This window comes from Xiphophorus maculatus, chromosome 2 (assembly GCF_002775205.1).
Source record: "Xiphophorus maculatus strain JP 163 A chromosome 2, X_maculatus-5.0-male, whole genome shotgun sequence".
NCBI lineage: Eukaryota > Metazoa > Chordata > Actinopteri > Cyprinodontiformes > Poeciliidae > Xiphophorus > Xiphophorus maculatus.
This window is the reverse complement of record NC_036444.1, coordinates 13,808,609-13,834,384: the sequence shown is the minus strand read 5'-3', so window position 1 is coordinate 13,834,384 and position 25,776 is coordinate 13,808,609. Positions and strand designations below refer to the sequence as shown.

Here is a 25,776-nt window from a genome sequence, read left to right as displayed (position 1 = left end):
TTGTTCAATGCTGATTTAAATATGTTTAAAGGTCTAGCTGTCATCTCTGCAAACCTGCAGCCATACTCACACTCTGCCAGCATGCCCATCTCCTTGCATTTTCTCAGCCTGCACTCCTGGCATTTCCTGCGCATGTACATGTCCATCTCACAGTTGCCGCCACTCTTGCATTTGTACACGGCGTTCTTTGTTATGCTTCGTCTGAAGAAGCCTGAACATAAGCAGAGGAGGACGGTAAAACCTCACATAATGCATTGCATTGATTTGAGTTTAAAACAGTTTGAATATCCACCGTTTCCTGGGTATTGTTTTTTATATTTGAAAAAAAATCACTTTAAAAAAAAATTATTATTATTATTATTCATTGGGGATATAATCATCCTTACGTTTATTTATTAGAACAATTATTACAAGTCAGCAGTCTGATTGCTGTCACCTCATTATTTAAAGGGCCATGTGTTAATTTTAGAGATAAGATAAGATAAATCTTTATTGTCATTGTCACAAGGACAACATTAGCAGTGTATGAACAATGCTGAATAAAACATTTGTTGCGGATCAAGTAACTCTTTTAGTTACACTCCTACACACTGTCTATCTTTGCTTTTCAACATTAAGTAATTATAGTAACAGTCAATTAAAAAAACATAAGTCAGCATTTCTTTTATTCTAATTCTGCAGATTTTACAGACACTGCACAACGTCTGATAGCCAATGTGTCATAATCTTTGGCTTTCTGTTTTGGTTTATTTTAGTGTTTGTCACCATTTGCGTTTTATATTCAATTTATGTTTTAATTTTAAGATATATTATGCTTTTGCTCTCTCCATTAGTATTTTTTGTACAGTATTTAGCTGTATATTCAGTCATATCTCCGATTTTCTTCCCTTCCCTTCCGGCTGCATCCAGTTTCAAATCAACCACCTACTCCTTGTTCAGAAATTAACTCTCCAGCTTTAATATCTCAATTGCTAAAATCCTCCTCTTTACCAGCCTCTTTCCTTGTATTTATCTTGTAATTTATTATTTTGGATTCCACCTAAGCAATGCAAGCCTGGTGGGAGCACAAGTAAAGCCTGGTGGCCCGTCAGGCTTGCAATACACTGGGGGAAATCCTGCACCTGCTTTTTGGGTCCTGCTCTTCATAGTTTCATGATTCAATGTGTTTCTGACAAAATCGTAATAAATATTTTTAATTTTTACACAGTGGCGTGATAGCAAGTGGCTGCATTCATTTGAGATGAAGTTCTTGTTTTGCACACATTCTATCCAAAAACCAGCTTTAACTGGTGGAGAAGTGGAACGCAGCCTTGTTTTCTTTACTCACTGTTGTGAAATGTGCTAATCATCTGATCATTATAGCTATATTTAAATGGACCAGCAGTTTCCTAATGATGAATACCTATTCTGGGCAGCAACAGGTGAAAATGCACACAGATTGTTGTTTTGTAGCAACTCTTCAGTTTGAACTCGTCCTCACCTCTGACCTCAATAAAGCACTTGTTCTAACAGTGGTTAGACCCATCAAATATAGCAACAAACTAACACTTTGACTCATTAACTTTAGGACAGTGACCAGACATTCTGACGTCATTAAGCACAATGACACGCAGTGATGAGACCAAGCTCGGGTTGCTCGTGCATTGTGTAGGAGAAAGGTGAGAAGGAATCCAATCGGGGCACCATTACCGAGAAGACTTGAGTCTATTCTCGGTGAAACAGCAGCACAGGTCAGCTAGCACACTCCTGGCATTGTCCGGGATGGCCGTGTGGAATTACACTCATATCCCTTCAGCCTGCCGTTCGACAGGAATCCCACTGAATTCACAATGCAATAAAAACACCGGGCGGGGCTGCTGAAGGTCGCAACGGCGCTTTCACCCAGTTAATAATTTGTAAACTGAGGGAAAACTCGTAAAGTGCTCACTCCCTCTGTTCCGTACAGTCATTTAGTTGTTTTATTCTCATAAAGTCACCATCAGTCGGTTAAAACCTGACCAATGTCGTAGGCTGAATGGATTTATTTCCTGTCCTTGGCAGGTAATTAAACATTCACTCAACAGCATTTAGTGCTTGTTATACAAGCACTTTTAAACTGCCGTTTCAAAATCTTGAAAAGCAGTCATCTGAGGAAATGGGCACAGCATTTTTATAAAGCTAAACTGATTTTCTTTAGAGAAAAGAAAAGTCCTTTCAGGTGGGACATTTAATCACAGATTTCTAAATATTGTGTAATTCTGGCTACTCTTGCCTCATGCACACATATGATTCTTACCCAGATGTTTGGACTGTAGAAATAAACACTGCTGTCATAAATAGGCTCTAAAGGTCTAAAGATATGAAGAACAGACATTTCCAATATAGGGCAAATGTCGTTGAGCTTTTAGGTAAAATGTCATATTACAGCCGCATGCAACTGAGTTTTAAACACACTTCACATGGTAATACAGTCCCTGGCCAAGATCTTCATTTTGAAGTTATTCATCATTTAAAATCACAAAATATCACATATTTAATTTGGATTTTAGGCGATAGAAAAACACAAAGTGGCAAATCACTGGGGAAAACAGGTGGGAAATTATCTTAGTGTTTCAATGTTTTTACAGATGAAATTCTCTCTGTGATGATCTCAGATGATTGTTAGAGAGCATTAGTGAACAAAGATCATCACGAAGGTCAGGAAACACAGCAGAGAAGTCAGGGAGAAAGTTGTGGAGAAGTCTAAAGGCAGTGTTAGGTTATAAAGAGCTTTTGTAAATCCCACAAAGTTCGGTTCAGTCGCGCACCTGAAATTGAAATGGTCAGATAGAAATATAATCTACCTCACCTAATCTGACAGGCTGGACCAGTAGAGCGTTAATAAGACAAGCAGAGCTTGAGCTGTACAGATTCAGAGCCCAGGGGGACAGGAAACTTCAATCCAAGGACTCTGCAAATCTGGCATTTGGTATGTTGCCATGGAGACAGCCATCACTGTGGAGACACTTAGGCTGCGTTCACACTGCAGACTGAAATGACCCAATTCCGATATTTTGTCAAATCGGATTTTTTTGTTTTTGTTTTTGCCGGGGCCGTTCACCCTGCCACACATTTGCGACTTGTATGTGTCCTGCAGTCTGAACGGGCAGAGGACCTGAAAGTGTCCCGCATGCGCAGTAGAGGGCGCAATAGCGTCAGCGTTCTCAGTGTTCTGCCAAAAAGAGGAAGTGCTCAGTGTTTGCGGAAGTAAACATGGAGGCTAACGGTGGAGCATAGCTTACGTATTTGAAGTTGTTGTCCGACCGGAGCAGCATATTAACATCTTAATCCTCATTATGGTCCGACGCCTTGCGCGTATCAGGGCGCAGAATAGTGAGATACTTTGTCCAGTATCAGTGACGTTCAGTTCGGACGAATGTGACCTGAACGTTAGGTCACATTTGAATCGGATACGTATCGGATATGCTACTGGCCTGCGTCGCATTCGAAAAAATCCGACCTGTGCTGTTCAGACTGTCATGAAAAGATCAGATTCAGGTCGCATTACGTAAAAAAAAAAAAAATCGGAATTGGGTCACTTCAGCCTGCAGAGTGAACGCAGCCTAACAGTCTTGCTTCTCAAACTTGGGTTCAAGTACCGCTGTTGGTACTTGAGCTGCTTAAGTGGTACTCAAAGAAATGTAGGTATTATTTGCAACAACTCTCAGAATCTGTTCATTTTTTCCAAATTCAGACTTGAAAGTTTTAATGTCGGAGGCATAATTAAACCACCTCCTTATTTATGCAGTTGAGATGTATGTGAATTTTATACACTTTACAAAATAATATTTTATGGTGCTTGGGGAAAATGTATTGGCTGAAGCATATTTATGTCTTAGAAAGGTTAAAGTTCAGCTCTGAACCCAACTGAGAATCTGTGGCAAGACTATAAATTTGTTGTTCACTGACCCTCTTTAGCCAATCTTAAAGAATTCAAAGAATAACGTTTAAATATCTTTCTTCCTCAGCCTTTAAAACAAAACGAGGACCTCTTGTTAAACTACACAGGGATAAAGGATAACACAAGACTTTCCCACAATGCTGCATCTCCTATGGAAACTCCACACACCTTTACATCCTTCACAGGTGAGAGCGTTGTAGTGGTATCCAGAGGCCTTGTCTCCGCAGACCACACACAGTTCCTCCCCCTTGATCCTTCCAGGTTGATTCAGGTGCCGGTTCCTCTTGCAAACAGCCGGCACAACAGAAGAGGCCTCGTCCATTTCAGTCCCATAGCTGCCCTCCAGGGGTCCTTTCCTCAGTTCGTATAAGCCCATGTGTGAGTACCATTCGTCTCCACTGAATGGAGGGTAATAGTTCTGAGAGGAGTAGTATGGAGTGGCAGACATGTTTGGCTCCAGGGATGGATACTGCATACTGGGGTAAGTGGTGAATGGTAGGATGTCAGGGTCCTGCAGAAGAGGACTGCCTTGATCTGCCAGTATGTCTAATGAATAAAAGAAGAAAGGTTTTAGAGAAAAGCTAAATGGTGATTACATATTGTGGTCCAGAACAACAATAAATTAATCACTCTGCTCAGTTTCGCATCAACACCTTCACTTGGTGATTCTTAATATGGATATGACTCATTTTATTTTTAACACATTGCATAAATAGACAGCATTACTAGCACATGATGGGAAATGTAAAAAAAAAATTTCCCCCCAAAATGACACATGAATAAACTGAGATCAAACTACCAACATTTTTCCATTCTGACAAAAGTTGGCAACAGGTTATATCTCAGTTCATTAAAATCAATTTGTTTTAGTTAATTATTATGCATGCTTTTATTTCCGCATAATTTATCACTTACCATTATACAACAAAATGGAAAAAAAAAAACACCCTGACATTTCATCCTAGGCTTGGAAGGATTTTTTTTTGTTGGTCAATGTGAAAAAGACAGTTTATAGTCTGAATGTCATAAACAGGGTTTTAAAATATCTTTTTTTTCTCAGCTTAGACAGTAAATCATCGGTGCATCCATCATTGTGAGATGAATCAAATGTAGTCCTTAGGCTAGTTATGGAGATAATTTTTTACAGCAGCTTTAATGGTAGAGACCATAACATTAAATATAAATGTGGAGTTTAAGTGTCAATGGAAGTTGAATACTGGGACATAAACAATGAACTGCTTATAGTCAGTTTAGACGATATTTCTCTGTGGTATGACTCCAAAAATAAAAACGTACAACCAAATGTAAGAAAACAAAACTACTTCAGGCAGAATGTAATAAAACATGAGTATCTGATAAATCTTTATCTGAGGGAGATCATGACCGCGGGGATTTGTGCATAAAAATTAGATGACAGAACATGGAGTCCTCATAAGCTTGAATTAAATAACAAAAAAAACTTTTTAAGTAGAACAACTCAAAATAATCCAACTGATTCTGACAATGAAACAGGAAATGCTAAAACTAACAGTTTAACTAGTACACTATAGTTTAAGTGATAACTACAGTGTAATTGCAGCTGACAATGTTAAAGTCACAACCTGAAGAACCTTGTCCCAGTAAAATCCATCAGACTTGCTGTCCAGGTAACAATCAATCAATCAATCTATCAAATTTTATTTGTATAGCACATTTCAGCAGCAACGCATCTCAAAGTGCTTTACATCATATCAAACACAGAAACACAATGCAACATATAATCAACAATCAAAACATGACATTAAGTCAGGTCCCATCAATAAATTTGTAATTGATTACGTTTCAAATACAATCCTAAACAGGTGGGTTTTTAGTCGAGTTTGCATCCATAAAAGATTTACCTGTTACAGTCCTACTGTGTTATATGGAACAAAATACCTACTGCTATTTTTATTCCCACTCACGCTCACAATCACACAGTTTAAAACGATGTAGACAGCATTTTAATGGGCTTCTGGCACAAGGTACACCTCTTTCACGGAATTTCGAGCAGGGACTCCGCCGTCCCTCACAGATTTTTGTGCAATTCTAAGGAAACACACAAAATACCATAAAGCCACAAATGATTAACAACCCGCTCACAGTACACTGTGTCTTTCAGACAGGCAATAGAGTAACATTACACCAAACAAGCTGACACTAATTTGCTCATAAGGATATTAATTCATAATGAATTAACTTCCAGGGAAACTTATTCAACACAGAGAAGCAGCTTCAGAAAATCAGCAGAACTAAGACCTTTCCTCACATGATATTTGTTGAGAAGGATGAATCACAAACCTCTGGATGTCTGAGTCTGGACCATGGCCGTCTCCATGTGACCAGACGCAGACTATTCTGAGTCTTTACTCTCCCACCTCCCCAGTGCTGGTTTGTAGTTCGGCCTTTTTCTTGAGTTTTAACAGAAAAATCATCTCCTACTCATACTTGTCGATCTGACACCTTGCTAAAGATGTGAAAACATCTTGCTGCCTGGTTGAGAAATGCTGAGGGGGAGCAAAGGTTGCTGGAGCTATTCATTAACCACCCAGTTAAGATGTCTTCACATCATTACAGGTAGCTGGTTGATTCAGGAGTTTGGGTGCAAACTGACTGCTACTGTGTGATGGCCGTATATCTGCTGGGTCACTTATACATTTGGACAGGTGAAGAATCCCAAAATATTTGCCTTGTTGCTGTGTCGTGTGAGAAACTATTTGTCAGATCTGCTGAATTTGACTAAATAAGAACAAAAGAAGATGGGAGGATTGTTAATTTCTTCTTACTGACCTGTCCTTGTACAGAAAGTCATATACTGTTATTGCTGTAGGCAGAACCGCCCTTCAGCCCCTTTAGGTTTTAGTCTTAAGGCGCTCTGCTGGTTTATTGTGTAAAGGGTGTGCTCAGAAGTTTGTGTAACACGGCTTTTCCTGGAATAAAAGCCGTGTTAGTATTACCCTCTGTTCACAGTTGTGTAGATAAGACTTAGATTTACCTACGACTGATACTACAAATGAACTTTCTGATTGTCTCAGAGGAATTTTAAGCTGGGATGGTATTGATTTTACTTCAGGTTTATGGATATGACCTAAGCAAAATATCTTCGGATCAGAAGGTAATGGTAGCACTCTTCGTATCATTGTTAAACAATTTAACAATATAGACTGAAATAAATAGGTGTGTTGTTGGTAAATCTATTTAGAATGTTAAAGCTGAGATTTATTCAAGTTTTCAACTCAGTGCTATTGTTTAGATAAGAAAACACAACATTGTACATGGAATGTCGTTGCCTGTTTCTTTCAAATCAAGTAGGTCTATTAGGAGGAGAAGAAATAAAGGCAAAAGGTGTGATAACATGGTTGCATAAATTTGCACACCCTTGAGCGAAAACCTTGGTGAAGGATCTTTTGATTTATTTTCAGCGTTCAGTCGCCAATAAGCCCATCATTCATCAAATGTGGGAAAATCAGGTAGAGTGGCATAATATTATCAAAATTTTCTCATCACCAAACCCTGGTATTTTAACAAGGTATCCACATTTATATCCACATTTTTACCTGATTAACTTTTGAGAGCTGCTGTCAGTTAGAGAATTTTCTTCATGACATTAGTCTGTGTTGCAGCAGATTTTCTGTTTCATGATAGGAAGTGTGAGCACACCTACCCTTGTTCTTGCATCATACCAAACTCTCACCCTGCTGTCACTTCCACTTTCTCTTTTTTTGACGTTAAAATTGATTTTCAGTTTTCTACTGTGTGAGCTTTTCTATTTATTTATTTTTTATATCTGTGTGGTTCCTGCCATCTACTTACCGAAGAAGTGGGCGCTCTCAGAGATGGAGAACTCATCGCTGGATGGGATTTGCAGCGGTCCCACCACATTGATCTCGGGGCCCTCCCACTCATTCATTCAGGAAGGATTTCTGTGGTCGACTTCAAAATCCCAGACAGGGGTTGCAATATGTCTCAGTTTGCTCCTGCACAAAGATTTAAAATGTTATTTTAGCACCTTGCTGAAGCATTTTTAAACAAATGTTCAGTGAACCATTTGGATCCCGGCCATTTTTACAGTGCAATAAATCATCAACACACCTGACGGGTCCAGGTGAGATGTTTAGGGATGAGATGTTTAGTAGCTCTGAACAGGAGGAACGAGGATGAAGGTCAGGTCACTACAAAGCCTTGAGAAGAGCAAATCATGTAAACGAGACAATTATTTCTGTCTTTTCACTTATTGCACATGCTGCTTTCAGGATGCATTTTAAAGCTTTGCGTAAATGAAGTAAAACCGAGACGTATTGTAAGAGAATTAAGAAGTAATTCAATTTATTCTTCATGCAAAGTAACAAAATGGTCGCCTTGGACTTTATCGACGGCTCTGCTACATTGTTTTAATTAAGTCAATGTAATTTCCCTCGAGATGAAAAAGCAGCCCACATGGATTCAGTAACCTCCGTCCCACATGAAAACTAAATGTACAGCCACAGTTAATGTAGTCATGGGAAATATCAGTACTACACCAATAAGATTTAAGCAGGAGAATACCTTTCGAGAAATAAGAAATACTGCACAATAAAACCAAACAAATGAGATACAGGCGTCACTAGATAATAACAGGTACAAAAACAGATACAGTGCAACACTATCACAGTTTTCTTTGACTTTTGTGTTCTTTGTTCAGCTTAAATGTTTTCAAACATAGAGCATGTAAGGTAAAACACAATTCACATCAACTTGGACATGTAGGAAATTACAACTTTGTTAAATTGGAAATTAGCTGGGATGATCAAGTTCATCATCCACATTTATACATGATTGCTGCCTGAGCAAGAGAAACAATAAATCACATAAATATAACTTGTCTGCATGTTTTAGACTGAACGATATCAATGCTAAGTAATTATTACTTAGCATTTCTAAGTAATCAATAGAAATGCTATAGGTATATCACTTAGAATAACCGAACAATTAAGAAGTGATTGAACAAGAACAGCTTGTTTTAGTTGTCGGGAGAACAATGATTCTATCTAAAGAAATATTGCAGCACCACCTTTACTTGCAAAGTTGCATCAGAATGGATAGATGGACAAAGAAGAGCTGTTTAAGCTTAATGATATATGGTACGGTGCATGATATTTCATTTTTTGTTTTTGTGCAAGAAAAACAAACAAGCAGAAATTATTGCTCATTGCGATTACGCTAGTTATTTACTGAAAAGTCCAGGGAGAAGCTCATTACACCTACACTTTTTTTCAGTCACTGACAGAGATGCATATTTTTCATTTTTCTTTCAAACAATTTTTCATTTTTCTTTCAAACAAAAACAAAACAGTTAAAAAGAAAAAACACCTGCACAGATGTAATACGAAAACAATTAACGAAATAGGGACAACTTATGTTTCAAAGACTACAAAGATTGATTTATATCTGTTTACCAGCTGGTTATACTTTATTCATTTCACATGATCTAGTCCACACATTTACCTATATAACATTCTTTCCTTTCATGTAGTTTCCTCTAAGTTCAGAGTTTGTAATACTTGAAAATAGAGCAGGGCGATTTGGACAAAAAAATTAGAATGTATATTTCTTTCTGGATTTAATGTGTAGCTAATTATCTCAATATGGTTTCAAATTAAAAGTACATTTTCTAAGATTGTATTTGTTTTGAAGAACTACAATAGTTACATAATATTGTAGTTATTTTACTTTTTGCATTGTACACGTAAAACTTCCAAAAGAGTAAATCAACTATAAATCTGGTTATAAGCAGTATCTCATTTTAAAAATCATTCATCATATTTAGTCTTGAGTTATTTATATCAAACCATTTAGCTAAGTCTGTCAACTTCCTCCTTTGTGATAAGGAGCCGTTCCAGAAGAGCAACACAAATCTCAAATCCATTGTCAAGCATGGTGGTGGAGGAGTGGTGATTTGGCTTGTTTAGCAGCCACTGGACCTGGGAGCTTGCACTCATTCAGTGTAGGTGAAAATGTATCTGATGTAAGTTTGATGGGTTTTTTTTCCAATATCTAGAGTTTGTCTCAAACTGGATTAAAGACAATGATCTCAAACATTGCTGCAAATCCGCAAGCCAATGGTTTAACCCTCTATGGCATGGTGTTGCCCTCAGGCAACAAACCACATAGCTGTACCTCACATTGCTCCTTTATTTTATTTTTTGGGGGGCATGATTTTTGACATATTTTTGTCCAAAAAATAGTTCTTTTATGAATATAGTTTTTGTTTGATTTGTATTTCATTTCTCATAATCAGTGTAGACAATCTTGGTGTTCTAGACCAATGTTACCCTGAGGCAACAAACCCAAATCTGGTTCCAGGAGGTGTCAGAGTCCGATTTTATGATTGACATGTAATTAGGGACCACCAAGCTCCCAAAGAATGCAGGAAAATATTTCTTCCCCACAAAAATAAAAAGTCATGCCATAGAGGGTTAAGAAAAGATAATAATGTGTTGCAATGGCCTATCCAAAGCCCAGATCTCAAACTATAATGACGTGCAGCAACTTCAATCAAGTCTACATAGTAATTATTGCCTGGGATAAGAAACTTAATGTTGTAAACAAAAGAGAAGCAAATCTCTTTGCAATGTCAGAAATTTGTAACGTCACAAAAAAAAGACTAAAGTTATTGAGGGGATAAAGTTGATTCTAAAAACTGGTGAATTATAGGTTGTATTTAGTATTTCCTGTGACTGTCGGTACAGTTGTACAGTATTGTCTTTTTTCCATGACAGTACATACATTCCCAACCCTTTGCTCATCCTTCGTCTGGCAGTTCTTACCTTCTCCTGCCCAACTGATGTGGAAAACTTTCCTTCCGTCTTCACGTGCGCTACAGCTCCATCAATATTCAAACGTTAAGTTGTTTGTGTCCGACTCCAGTGAGAGGATGTGCGACCAGTTGAGGTCAGAGAGAGAGAAATGGGTGGTGGTTATTAATTAAACTGTCCGTTCCTGTCCATGTCATCCCACTCCCCCAGTGCTTTTTATCAGAACACGTCAACAGGCCTCCTCATGAATTCCCACTCTCACGCACAAACATCATACACATCATTAGCACGACTCAAACTACTGCTGGGATCATTAGTAAGCTGAGTGGATGTGCAGTCTGGAATATTTTCAATAAAGTGAAACAAAAAGGGATATTCCTGCTTTTTTTCATTTATATTTGGGTTTTTTTAAATTTGTCTTGTCATGGAAAATCTCTGAAGCTGAGTGCGTCCTTGAACTGATCCAAGCCGTTTCATCATGCAAAGTGACAGTCAATAGATTGGTTTGGGATATTTTTGGGGGGTGGGCACTGTCAGAGATTATGGATTTCTGCCTTTTTTATCTTTTTACATTTTAATAAGAAATAAACCTGTAAATAAATTCCCTTTTGACTTTTATTTCCTTTTTTCCCCTAAAACAGGACAGCTTAATCATTGATGAGCTGTTGCTCCATCTGAAGAGGCCCTTCTGAGTCAACAGACGGTCTCCCTGAAATAAACAGAACCTTTGCCATTGGCTGCTGTTTGTGGACTATCTGCTCTGGATTTAAGAGCATGTAAGGAATGAAATAACACAATGCAAACAAACCAATGTCTAATTCACATTTACACAGCTGAGTTTGAGGAAACCTACAGATTTTAGTTGCTTTTTCTCCCTTTGGTTTTCTCTCTGATCCCAAGCTGAGTGCATTGTTGTTACTGGAAAGTACAACACTGCAGCACTACAAGGACAACAGGTAACAAAGTCCATAACCTTGAAATTTCTTATCACAAAGTGAAAGGGTGTAATCATCAGGTTTTCCCAAGCCAAATCACACAAAGCTTATTTAAAGAGTTTTTCAGGCTGAAATGTCTTGAACAGAAGAAGCTAAAAGTAGAAATCAAGAATCTGTCTAGTAATTATGAAGCAGGCGCACAAGGATAGATAGCACTGAGGATGTTTATAGTGTGACTGGAAACAGCTGTGTTTAAATTCTTTTAACCATCTTTACATAAACAATCATTATTAAGAGCACGTCTTAAGAATTTAAAGAAACACCAGTCACGAGTTGTTTTATTTGATTTTAACATTTGCTTCTATTCAGAGATTTATTGTATCCAACTGTTTATCATTAGATCCAAACTTCATGCCAATTAAATTATGAATTTCTTATTAGAACATTTTCACAATTTGGTGTCTAATTATTTTCTCTCTGGAGAAGAAAGTGGATAATTATAAGTAAAAACCATTAAAAAAAAAACTTTGTTTTACAAAATCAAAATTGTGTTTTTAAAACTGAGGAACAAGTGACTAATAGCCAAGCTTTCCTTTTTCTGTCCAAAGTAACTTTAGTGAGATGCTTGTTGTAAGATTTCTACCTGTCTCTGACTTTGGTCTGAGGTATGTTTACCCCACTCTTTGCTTTCAGCTGTAAGATGTTTCAGTTTCTCTCAGATTGATTCAACGTCTCACACAAGATGCCACATATTTTAGGATTTGATCTTTAACTCTCCACAGGACTTTCCATTTTTTTAATCCTTGGTGGACTTTCTTTTTTTTTTTTTTTTTTTGTCATGTTGCAGAGTTTCATCCAACATCAGCCTTTACGTTTTCTCCTGTTTTTTTAAAGACCCTCCCGTCTGAAAAACATCATTTACGAAATCTTGCTTCTTTTCTGCCTTCACTCTGGAAAACCTCAGCCTGGCTTTGCTGTTTTCTTGGAGTAAAGATTACCTCCTTACACACATCCCATGAAAAATACTCTTATGCAGCCTCTTTATGATTACACAGGTAGGCACTTTAATAATAACAGTGGCAAGAGCTTGCTGCGGGTTCTTTGAGGATATTCAAGGCTTTTATTCTAAGAGTCCTGTGTGGAGGTGGAGAACAATATGAAAAGGGCAGCGAATGCCATCCTGCAATTCAATGAATTATAACTGATTATATTGATTAATAGGTAAACTTTCAATTCAGTTTCCATTTCAATAACCAAGCAATTAGTCATTTTATAAAGTCTTTTTTAAGTTTCCATGATTTCACAAAGGAAAAAACATGTTCATCATTCACATAAACATTATCTCTTAATCCAGAACCCTAAAGCCTTTCATGGTGTAATCCATAAACTATATCAATAATCTTCAATAATGCAGTTATTTGTTTTTACACCAGATGTGTTTGTGTGCAAATCAAGCCTATAAAGTTAAAACTTACAGCACATTTTCTTTGTTGAGCATTTTACACATTCTTTCGTGATTATAGCAAAATACTTTATGTTTCTAACTGGATCTCCATGTAGACAAAAAGGGAAAGAAAAAAAACATTCAACATTCATTTTGTCAAATTAAAAGATGGAGCCCAAAGCTCTGTAAATAATAATTGATTTAAAGATTATTTCCAAGCTTATGGTGAACTAAAACCTGCTCAAAGAAGCAAAGCAGTAACTCAGTGCAACCATTCAGCAACAGCAGATATACACTGGAAACCCTAACAAGACTGACACCATAAAGAGTGTGCTCTACTGAGGTCTAATCTTTACATTCCTCCAGGTTTTATCAGGTTGCATAGCTGACACAAAACATCTCATGGACTGTCCACATGGATTAACATAAACTCCAATCAGCGTCACCTGCAGGAAAAGAAAAGATTGGTTTGGAAATTGATATGTGTTGCTCATATATGTGTTGTTTTTCAGTGTGGTGCTGGATTGTACAAAACAGATGTAAAATATGTAACTTAGTTGCAGTTTTTGTGGTAGACACATTCTGTCTTTCCAGTGGCTCTCTAATTTAAAATAATGTCAAATATTTGCTTTTTTTCACATTTTGGTACATATCAGATAACCAAAGTACTGTGCGAAACATAAGTCAACCCTCATTTCTTTATGTTTTGCTTCCAAGGAGCCAGACTGTGATTGTTAGTAGAGCAACAAGTGATAATCTCTTGTTCTGTGGTTGTTGTCAACTAGCATATTGCCTGGCTTTCTGGAAACAAAATATTCAGAAATTACAGAAGGTCTGAAACAATTGTACAGTATTGTACATTCTTCACTGAAAGCTGAAAAAGACTGTCTTGGGGTGCTTTTGATGCTGCAGCTCCTGTTGTTTCCCTTGTACTCCTCCTCCGGTGTAAAATCAGACCTTCAGTTTCAACCGCGTGTTCTGGAAGTCCTCTAATTGTAATCCGAATGATGTCTCACTGGTACCCATCATTGTAGTCCCCGTTACCACAGTGTTCCTCCTCCCCCTCCATGGTGACCCCTCTCTTCTTTTTCCATCCCTGTTTTTGACCGTATGAATTGTCTGTGGTTCCGTAGCTCTTTTTGGAAGCCAGGCCACCGTCGTTGGAAAGTTCTGACTCCTCCGCCAGCTCATCCTCATCGATAATGCCGCATTTATCCTCACTCAGGCTCTCGGGGTTGGCCCAGTCCTGCTGCTCCCCTGACGCAAAGATGGCATAGAAGATGACTCCTGTATAATGCACCATGGAGGCAATAATGAAGACATGCTGCCACTCCAAACGAGTCTGTGGGAAGACGGAAGAGGTAGATTCACTGATCTCTCAGAGATGAAATACTGAGATTAGGCTATAAATTCACAAGTTGCATGTAACAATTGCAATAAATGTAACAGTAAGTTAAATTATAAATACAAGCTTAGGATAGTTGTTAGGTTACACAGAGACAATATAGGGATTGATCAAATAAATGGTACAAAATAAATCCACAAACATCAATTTCTAGGACATTTTGTGGCTATTTCATAATATAAAACTTACATGGGGCCCAAGCAAGAAATTCATCTGGTATTTTAGACAAATCATGTATATTACTTTAAAACTGCAAAACATGTTGCCAAATGTGATGTCTGAATAAAAATATTGAACAGTTTATAATAAATTAACCACTAATTATTTTTTTAAACTTTACTTTTCCTTTCACAGTTTCTACTGCCCTCTTATTTGACAGACTTGCTAACTTCCCGCAATAGAGAGAGTCAGTATTTTAAATTGTTTTTAATTATTTTTAAATTAATCACAAAGAGATTCTTAACTTTTACACAACACAAACACACTTGAATTTTCCCATAAAGTATACCAGTATGGCTCCAAATAACCAAAATGAAGATTTTGTAAATTTATTTTTGTCTGATATTAATTTTTTAAATAATGTAAAAGATTTAAGTATGACAAAAACAGAAGTCATCTGTAAGGGACTGAATACTTTTTCACAGGACTGCATTATCTAGAGATTTTTTACCTTGTTTTTAGTCAAAGCTCCAACAATAAGGGGGCACACCATTCCGGACAGCGTTCCAACTCCATTGGAAATGCCCATCAAGATGCTGGCATAACGAGGAGCAATATCCAAATGGTTGACATTAAAACCTGAAAACACAGCATAAATACCTCTAAGTGAAATTAACACAAAGACAGGAAAACAGATTTACATCCACACTTAAATTTGTTGGTTTCCTAGAGAACCCCACACCAAAAGCCTCACTGCTTCATGCGACAAAGGGAAACTGGTGGTTCTCCAGACTTAAATTATTACTAAAAATAGCAGAAAAAAGGTTCTCGTGCAAATCCTGTTCACTGCATATTTTTGCCCTGTTCCAAACAGTTTTTGAATAAAGTCAGATTTGAGGTCTTAAGAACCTGAAATGGCAAATCCACTGAAGCCTACAGCCAGCACGAGGAAGGAAATGGCGACTCCTCGCGTGTGAGAAAATCCAACAACCAGCAGAAGAGTGGCCTCCATACCAAATCCTGAAATGAAAAACAAAAATTGCAGAGAAATGAATTAATAAACTTTCAAACTGAATACTGACCAGAGAATGTGGATAATTTGGAAGGGATTCTTTAAAGGTAAGTTTAATTTTATATCACTTTATATTTTATATTCATATTTATATTCATATTTTATACTGTATTTTATTTTATTCTGGAGTAACCTCACAACATTGGAACCTCAAAACATTGTCCTGAGCCGTATGCAACGAAATTTCGTGCTGTATACACCCTGTGCATGCAAAATGACAATAAAGTCAGTCTAAGTCTAAGTCTTAATTTCCAAATAAGAACTTTTCTGTGTATTCGGCAGATCTTAGTGGTCCTCAGTGGTTTGTATTAAATCAATAATATTTGAGGAATGGTTGCATCAGCGTACCTCCACAGTTCATGAGCTTCCTCACATTTGTTGTTGACATAATTTTTTTACTTCGTAAGAAATCCGCCAATTGCCCTCCGATAGGGACGATGATTGTCATCACCATATGGGGGACGGCGGACAAGATCCCCACCTGTACACATTAAATAAGAAGTAACACATTAAATAACTAATAACAGATTAAAAATACCCATACTTACATAAATCATTTATGTTTATTTAGGTGATACTAAGTGCTGAGTTTCTTGCATCCTAAGAGGGATCTTTTAGGATGCAAAAGTTAATTCGAAAAACGAGGACAGCAACATTTTGTCAAACAGTTAGGAAAGACGGAATTGGAGAAAAGTGTGGAAAATTACATATAACCTAATTTTCAAAATGGTTTTAATATTTCTTGATGCAATTATAGGATCAGTTTTTACTCTTAGAACTGATAACTCTGTCAACGAGGCTAACCTTGCTGATGGGGAAGCCAAACACTTCCTCAAAGTATGCCGGCTGGCTGATAAGGAGCAGGTAGAAGGTCCAGCTGCGGCAGAAGTTTGCCACAATGATAGCATAGACCGGCATGGAGGTAAAGAAACGACGCCATGGGGTCTTGAATTTCTGTTGAAGGTCAAGCGTGTGAGTCGGTTTAAAACATAGCCTGAAATCCAGAGTTTATTAAATATGCACACCTCTGTAGCACTCAGTTGGTTGGCTGTTTCGCCGATGGCAGCCTCGATGTACATCTTCTCCTCCTGTGTGATTGTGGGATGTTGAGCAGGACTCCCATAAGCCAGGAGGAGCCATAGGATATACCACAGGATCCCAAACACGCCTTCAAACGAGACAAGAGCAGATTACGTTCACACTGTGGTTATCTGCAGTGCTTTTTATAAAAGTAATCCCTTACAAAAAAAATCCCATGAAAATCACATGTGATCACATGTGATTCCTGTGTTCCACATGTGATTTTTACCACGAAACGTTCCAAAATCACACGAATACATGTGATTCACATCTTTCACATGTAAAAATTTGTGTGAACCACATGTGACTTTCACATGGGATTTTCATGGGATTTTTTTGTAAGCGTATGAATGAGTGAGCGTAGGACAAATTAATTAAACCCCAGCACACACCGTCTCTGGATCACAGGAATTTCCGTTATTAAAAATAGTCCCAGCATGAGTCACAAAGGTAGGACAGGAAAATGCTAATTTACATCAATAAATCATGAGACAGTATCACGGTGAAATCAGAGTGGCTTTTTATTAAAATACGTTGGCGAAGGTACGGCTTTCGTGTGAGTGTTAATCATTTTAATCAAACCTCGAAGCGTTTTAGATAAAAGGTGCAAAACCAGACAAAGTACAACTAGCAGGGAGCAACGTGTCGCACACAGATTATGAAAAGGACCTTACATGAAATTAAACTGTATATTTTCCTTCTACTAAACAGACCTAGTGTATTTTCTAATGAGGCTATTAAACTTAGAAGCCAAACATTACACCAGCCTAGACAGCTTTGTCTTTTTGGCATCGATAAATTATTTAAATTATTAGACAAAAAGCAAAAGATACAAAAGTATTTAACCACCAGCTGGACACAGCAGACTAGTCCTCTCACTGCTGAAGGTTTAGTCCTGTTAAAGTGGAGCTCTCCTCTCCAGTGACACTACATGCTTTGCTTTAAGAGAGTCAAGTCAGTGACTTCATTCAATGTGCAGGGTTCCCTTATGGGTAAAGACTTTTCAAAAATTAGTATAATATTCCAAATTTAATGGCATTGTTTTATAAATAGGATCCATATGTGTATGTAACTGACTTTGAATCTGATTTCTGGACCGAATTAGCTATACATTTACTTACATAAACTGGATTTGGTTGTTTTGCAAATTGCCTTCAGACTTTTGTTTCAAACCAATGCTTTGCATCTAATTAATACTTGTACAGGGCTACAACAGAAGTCCATAACTGTAATTGTGTTAATATCAATCCATCCATTATCTAACATGCTTGTTCCTAGAGGGACTTGCTGAAGAAAATCCAGTCCCAGAGCATGATACTGCCGCCACCATGTACGACCATTGGATAGGGTGGTTAGCATGGTGTGCTGTGTTGGTCTCCCACCACACATGCTGTTCACTGAAAATGTTTCTGAACTGAAAATGTGGCAATAATATTTTTACTAAAATTAGACCGAATTTTTTTTTAACTTGTTTTACTACAACTTAAAATGTGTAAATGATGCTGGTTGTGGGAATTTTGTGTCTGTTTTGTTGTTCCTCACCATAAAGATAGAAGACTGAAGACCAGCCGACATACTGCACCAGAATTCCAGCTAAAGGCATGGCGATTACCGCTCCGGCGTAGGAACCTGATGATATCAAACATCACTGTCAGTCATCACATCTCAGTGATAGTCATCATAAAACATGTTTTCCCTTGGTTATGCTTTTTTTTTTGGTTTGTTTGTTATTTTGTAGGACTACAATACAAGACACCAACAACGGGGAGTTCAAATGTGTCTTAATGACCGTAGTCAAATCAAAGACATGCATTAGAGTCATTGAGCAAACACCGTCAAAATGAGCCATTAGTGCTGCCCTTACTGAGAGGGTGTTTTAGCCTGTTTTCTGCAGTCTGATGCCTTCATGTCTATAGAGCAGCAACGCTGAGAGGGTTTTTGGACATTAAACAGTGTGACACTTCATTTAGATGAATGGACAAGGAAGCTCCTTCAGTTTACACAGGTGAGCTGTGTTCATTTACAGACAATGTCAAGAGGGTTTTGATGCACGGTTGTCATGGTACCAATTTAAAGTGCGACACTGTTATTCAAATTTCAACAGAGGCAGCAAGCGTCAGCATCTGCAAAGCAAAGCAAGCTCACTCATGTCCATTTACTTGCCGTACTCCCTGTGACTTGTGAGGAGGTTGCATCAAAGATGTTTGGAATGGTAAAAAAAACTCAGAGCTGCTGTTTGTTAGATTAAAGAAAGGAGAGACGTGACTCACCGCAGAATGATGTGGTCGCCAGGCGACTACGTTCGAGAGGCGGAGCCCACTTGGACCACATCCCGTGACACGCTGGGTAGGTGACTCCCTAAAGGGAGCAGGGTGCAGAATGACAAAGATCAAAGACTGAGTTGGGGATGCAAAGGAGACAGGTTTTTAAGTCTTAGACAGATTTTTGAGGGGAAAGCACAACTATTAGTAGATGATCATTCTTTCAATAGATGAACAAAAGCGTAAATAAAGACAGAGATTGGATATAGGTGTATATATGAGGATGGTGTAAAACGTCTAGCTCTCCTACTTTGGAATTCCTTGGTTATTCTATCTCATGTTTCCAACTTTTCTGGTATTTTTCTGTCACGTTGCTCTTAATGAATCCAACGTTTGACAATCAGATGATTCCACTCCAACGTCCTAGAGCCAGTGTGTCCAACTCATTTTCACTTCAAGGCACATCAAGATCATAAATGACCTCTATGGTCCTGTTATGGCAGAAAATATAGATAAAACTACTTATTAACAGAGGTAGTTTTTACTTGTACATCTTTTCATGTTGATGTAAGTTGGCCCTAAATAAAATCTGATTTGATTTGCCCGATAAAATAATATTTAGGTACACAAATGTTATCTTGACATTCTACTTCTGTGGTTCTGTAAACCTCAGAGGGACCACAGAAACAGCTATGCGGCTATGGATTTGGTCCGCGAAAGAATAGCATACGTTAGAGCACCTGAAACAAGAAAATAAAAACACCCATCGCTAAGGTGTATAAGGAATGACGATGTGTCTCCCCAAAACAAATCTAGGATTATTTTTCCTGCTTCACGCTTAATCAGTGCTTGGTAGAGGGTGACCTGCCTTATCATTCATCTCTCTCTTGCTCTAGGCACCTAAGTTAATTTGCTAATTTTCTATTAGCTATTATCTAATAGCTAATAGAAAATAAAAAATGTTTATTGTCTATTAGACAATTTTCTTTCCTTACCTCCACTAACCCCTGCAAGATGCGTACAAACATAACACAGCCGTAGTGCACCCTGGCAGCTGATGGGATGAACATGTTCAGCACTGATGTTAGAAAAATGGCAGCCCCAAAAACCCTGTGAAGAAAACAAGGGTCCTCAATGAATCAGTACAGCCAGACCCCATCAGAATAGCTTATGTGTTTCAATGGAAATGCTTGAGGTGAAATAAACCTTCACTGGCCCTTTTTTTTAAATATTTAGGTATGATAATTGATTATTCCCTGGGCTTTGTTCTCTACCTTCAACAGCTTGTAAAAAAGATGAAGCTGAAGCTAGGTTCTTATTTCAAAATTAAATCTTGTTTATCAAGATTTATCATTTCATCACAGATTTAGTACCTCTGTTTGACTGCATGGGGACTGCATCTCTTGTCCCTTATTTTTAGAATATTTTCAGGTGTTTATTTTCTGCAGTCAGGTGATTTGATTTTATTAATTGTTGGGTTTGCACTGATCTTTGCAAAAAAAAAAAAATTGCTTTCCAGTTTGCTGCTCCCTCAGACTGGAATCAACTGCAGAAAGACTTAAAGCTGAAAGAAAGTGTCCCCTTTAATGTATTTAAGGCCACTCTTAGTCAGTTTGTAAATAAGAGTTTGGGTTTTTTTAATGTTCCAATTAATATCAAGTTATATTAGACTTATTACTACTTTTATGTCTGTGTTTGCTTTTTATTGTTTTTCTTCCTTTAGAAAAGATTTTTAGTCTGAATGAGACATCCCTGGTTAAATAAAGGTTATATATACAGTATATATGTATATATATATATATATATATATATATATATATATATATATATATATATATATATATATATATATATATATATATATATATATATATATATATATATATATATATATATATAAAGGTACGCCTATGTTGCATTGCACAAAATCAAACTGATGTCACAAACTGGACGCCCCCTGTTTGTGGACTGCGAGGGGATGCATGGGTAATCCAGAAAACAGAATATATATATATATATATATATATATATATATATATATATATATATATATATATATATATATATATATATATATATATATATATATATATATATATATATATATATATATATATTATATATATATACAGTTCACCTGTGCTTTATCAGTAATATAAATCTATTAAAAAAACAGTAAAATACAGCATATCACCCAAGTTCTAAAGTTGTGTGGATATTTGTATGACATAGACAATATCTGGGTTCAGTACATTAAAAGTCATGCCAGAATCCAGAGGCATTTCCAGGAGATTGGCTTCAGCTATCTTTTCTTCAGATTGCCTTAGTTTGACAAGTGTCTAGTCAGCAAGTCAGATGTTGTCCCTAGGATTGTGCAGGATATAATATTGCCATTACATTTCTGTATCAAAAATCCTTTTGTGTTAGCCCTATGTAAGATAAATAGAAACGTGTTCCATCTAGCTGTAATCAACTAGAAAAAGACATTCAAAATGTAATATGCTGCATTTGATCGATATTTGGAATAAATGATTGTTTCAATAATTTTCTAATTTATTGAGCTGCACCTATATTTGTGATTTTGACCAACTCTTTCGGCAGCTGGTGAAAGCTTGACAAACACTGTGTGTGTGTCTGTAAGCGGCAGTAGACTAATAAAGCACCACATCTCTGAATCTGTCTGTCAAAGTGTCTCAGTCAACCTTGCAGCCGGACACATCTGACGCCTCTGTCATTCACTGAATGAGATAAAAAGACATCCCATTCAACCCACAAGTTTCTGCTTCACCACCTCGGTGCTGCCGTGCTGCCTCTTACCCAAAATCCCCGTCCTCCGTTCTTTTCCAAAGCAGCGTGTAAGTGACACTTGTAATATTCCAGCTGCTGCTGTTTCAGAAGGAAATCAGAAGCAGGATCTTTCATTATTAACTCTGTCAGTGGCATGTCCTTTTTTTCCTGTGAAGCTTTTATTACAGGATTGCTATCTGCTCCATCGGTAATGCTCACCGCGCCAAACAGTTTTAACCCTTTAAACCGCATGAGCAGAAGAAGAGCTCTCTCTAATTCTAGTTCTCTTACTTATTTACTGAATGCTTCTTATTTGATAATAATCAGGGTGACACCCAGCTCATCCTTGTGAAAAAGTGCATCTTTACTGCTATACCATACACAAACTACACTGACAGCACCCCAACCTGTTGGCAGACAGCTTGTTGGAGATGAATCCGCCTGGGATCTGAGTGACGATGTAGCCCCAAAAGAAGGACCCGTGGATCAGCCCCACCGTCTCTGGATCCCAGTTAAACTGAGCTTTCTGAAATGGAATTAATAAAACAAATGAGATGAAAATGTTCATATTCTGGGGAATAAAGTACAGAGTGATTCCCTTTGAAATCACATGGTGGTAACTGATCTGATCTCCTTTCAGAATATATGATGAAAAAAGTGAACATTGACCTTTTGTGTGTTATGACTGTGCCTGAAACAAAAGCAATATTTCGTAAATCAAAATAAGATTTAAAAACCCCTTCTTTTGATAATTAATTGTATGCGAATTTAAGATGACTCTATGCAAGGCACAAAAGAACACTCAATAATAAGTTTTCTAAAAAGAATTATTACATTTCCTTTTTACTTGAAAATATGTTTTGTGGGAAGTGAATGTCTCACTTGAAACTACTAAAAATTTATGGAATATATTGAATAATTGTTGTTATTATTATTTCTGTTAATCTTGATGATTTGGCCTTATAGCTAATGAAAACATAAACTTTAGTTTCATACACATTGGCTACATTGTCATTGCGACCATCCACAAAGAGGGTAAGTCACATAAAGTCTTTGTAAAAGAAACTGGCTGTCTGCAAGCATAATGGAAAGTTAAGTTGAAGGTCCTGCTTTCAGATGGCATAAATAATTTTGCCATTTTATTTGGAAATCAAGGTCCCGTAGTCTGTAAGGAAGAGTGTTGAAACTGCTAGTCTGGTGTGAAGTTTCCAGAATCTGTGATCTGCTAGTGCAGATCTGCTGTCCACTGTGTTTTATTAAGTCCAAACTCAACTTAACTGCAGATGGAGAAATTTTTGATTTCTTCATTTTAGATTTCTAGACAACAAATTTTAGATTTGTTGTCTAGCATTGTGTACATGTTGATTTAATGTACACAAACAGCAGCAAGAGTTTTGTTGATTTTCTGCATGCGATCAATAAGGCATTGGAGCCACTTGAGACTGCCTTAAATGTTTCATGCAGAAATGTCGTCCATTTTATCTCATTTGGCTTTCTGCTTTTTAATGAGCTTGGCAGCAGCAGCAGCAGAAGCAGGGCCTAATCCAGGGTGCCTTTCACGTAAGTTATGCCACTAAATATACGGGTTTTATGTCTGGAATTGAATTACTTTAATAAATAAATTCTTTGTTGGTAATCTAATTTATTGAAATAGACATACTCATAAGTTAAATTTTTTTAAAATAAATTACAAAAGTAAATCATCTTTTACAAGGTGCAATTCACTGAGACATGTATATCTTAAAACCTTTAATGCCAAAGAGTAAAAACAAAACAGCATTCAGTTATCTTGTTAGGTCTCAATCTACCTGAATCACTCGCGTCCCGTTAATATAGACTGTGTTGTTGTTCACCATCTCTACAATGGCCACGCCCAGGTTGCATCGGATGCCAAAGGAGATGCAGAAGCCCAGGCCGCTGAGGATGGCAATGATGTAGCGCTTGGGCAGACCACCGCAGCTGCAGTCCAGCAGGGGGGCAGGAAGTGGCGCTGACGCCACCGGCCGTCCATCTTCTGTCAGTTCAATGTTTTCCTCATCCTCAACATTACTACCGTCCATTTTCCTAAAGAGTAAAAGGGAATGGTAATCTGTTCACCTTGCTGCATTTTCATGTCACACTGTTATTTATATAGATTTACTGTATATAGTGTGTTAGCAAAAATCAGTAGCAAACAGAGGTGAAAGATAAGGATAAAGATCAGTGATCTGCCGTCATCAGATTTTTTAAAGGTTTCTCATTCTTTGCATCCATTCTGCCACCTGAATCAACCTGTCTCTGTTCACACCAGCCAGCTAAAGATCTCCTATTACCAAGCAACCAGAGGCACCTCCACAGTGCAGAGGGCTGCCGAAATTTGCACAGTTTTTCTCCTGCACAAATTTAAGAGAGGGAAGAATAAGCTTTGATTAATTGTAACATTTCTTTCACATCTGCAACTTTCTTGCTGCAGAGTTTTTTTATTGGCACTAATTGTAAATATTATGTCTTTTCAATGCTCAAAGAGACGTGCGTTTTGTATATTTTTTTATTTAATCATCTCCATTTCACATTTTTATAACTGCATTGTATTTATGTTGAAATTTTGCCCTTAGTGTACAGTATTATATTTTGTATTCTGTTTTATATATTGTATATTCTATCTTTATGTGAATCTATTTGCTGTTATTGCCTGTTACTTTGCCGCTGTTGCACATAATTTATTTCACATTCTGGGACAATAAAGGACATTTCTACAGTATTCTATTTCTTGCTATGTTTTTGCCTCCGCTGTGCCTCTTTTTGCTGAAATTAAGTCACTCCGTCCAGGTCTAGAATCTAATATTTCAGACAGAAATTAGGAAAAGTATAGCAAAAATTACAAAATAATCTTAATAATTATAATAATCCTCATAAATTGAGAACAAATAAATAAATATTGCTACCGTTATTAGTATTATTATTATTTGTGGTAGTGGAAATATAAGTGTTGGTAGTAATTCTGTTAGGTTTTACAGCTCTATTTTTTCATTATCTTCTTATGACATTATTATTAGAATTGTTTCTTGAATAAATGCTAAGCCAACACCCACACTAAACATGTCTGTCATCACGTTGTTCTATATCACAAAAATGTCTTCTGTTTCCATAATGATGTTGCCTTTCTTTTCTTTTTGATATCTGTGTTTCTGTAATTCTATTTTTGTTGTCTTGTCTAAATAATCCTCCACTTTATTTCCTAAAGTAAAGACAGTCGTCTAAATGCATTTCTAAGCTTCTCCACCGCTGACACATTCTTCTGTTAAAAATGTATTAGATATAAAATATGCATTACTGCCTAAAAATAAAACCTGTGATTACATCACTGGCATCACTCTGCAAAGAATGGAATCAGATATTTCTTTATCGCCAGGATTTCTTATGGTAGAAGAAGTTACGTGTTCACCCTCAAGTTTGATCCTCATCAGCACCATTTTTGCAGCCATAAGGCTTAATTTCCGCACAGTTCCATACAAATGAACCCTCTCACCTCTGCAGCTTTCCTAAAGAATCCCCCACAGTATTCTTGACCTCCTCCTTCCCAGGTTTTAGCACCTGATTTTTCAAACCTGCAAAATCAAAAGGCATATTTTCTGTGGTGTTTTTTTTTTTTCTTTTATCCCAAAACAAAATCCTAGTCGCTCAGAAGTTCTTATAAAGAAAACGAGAAAAAAGTATCCACTAGATGCCACTTGTCATCCTCCTTCACCGTTTACCACTTGGGATTGACACCTGTGGTGCTAAAGGTCCCAAAGTGATGATGAGGCCTTTTCCAACTTTTTGTTCCTGGCAGAAGAGAAAAGTGGACGGGTGTGATGTCAAAAGTGTACCTCAATGTCCTAAACGCAACAGAATCAGAAATGTATGCGTCCTTAAAAGATCCA

General features: G+C 37.2%; 2 protein-coding genes and 2 long non-coding RNA genes across 5 annotated transcripts in view; 2 read left to right on the top strand and 2 right to left on the bottom strand.

Annotated features, from left to right (window-relative positions):
* The window catches only part of nr1h4 (nuclear receptor subfamily 1 group H member 4), a 16,450-nt gene extending 5,557 nt beyond the window's left edge, over positions 1-10,893 (bottom strand). Inside the window, exons 1-5 of one of the 2 annotated variants that reach the window (XM_005802254.2) lie at positions 10,744-10,893; positions 8,030-8,118; positions 7,751-7,914; positions 4,088-4,465; positions 71-211 (exon numbers count right to left, since the gene is read on the bottom strand). In XM_005802254.2, the coding sequence (XP_005802311.1) occupies positions 71-211; positions 4,088-4,465; positions 7,751-7,847 (616 nt within the window). In that variant the 5' untranslated portion in view covers positions 7,848-7,914; positions 8,030-8,118; positions 10,744-10,893. Of the gene's footprint in view, positions 1-70; positions 212-4,087; positions 4,466-6,238; positions 6,439-7,750; positions 7,915-8,029; positions 8,119-10,743 lie in introns of those variants that run through there. The other variant, XM_005802255.2, reaches the window with a different exon arrangement.
* On the top strand, positions 6,923-14,420 carry LOC111612211. The gene is made up of 3 exons (XR_002754476.1): positions 6,923-7,052; positions 11,373-11,507; positions 14,336-14,420. It is a non-coding gene; the product is annotated as an uncharacterized LOC111612211 (long non-coding RNA).
* slc17a8 (solute carrier family 17 member 8) lies at positions 12,554-25,776 on the bottom strand. Its single transcript, XM_005802287.2, has 12 exons — positions 25,383-25,776; positions 23,683-23,938; positions 22,282-22,400; positions 20,083-20,197; positions 19,097-19,184; positions 18,369-18,455; positions 16,772-16,914; positions 16,551-16,700; positions 16,095-16,227; positions 15,584-15,694; positions 15,186-15,313; positions 12,554-14,452 (listed from the first exon to the last, which is right to left on the bottom strand). Exons 1-12 carry the CDS (start codon positions 25,478-25,480, stop codon positions 14,123-14,125), a joined length of 1,758 nt encoding a protein of 585 aa, XP_005802344.1. The 5' UTR covers positions 25,481-25,776; the 3' UTR covers positions 12,554-14,122.
* LOC111612212 lies at positions 15,687-19,074 on the top strand. Its single transcript, XR_002754477.1, has 4 exons — positions 15,687-15,793; positions 18,376-18,476; positions 18,565-18,831; positions 18,931-19,074. It is a non-coding gene; the product is annotated as an uncharacterized LOC111612212 (long non-coding RNA).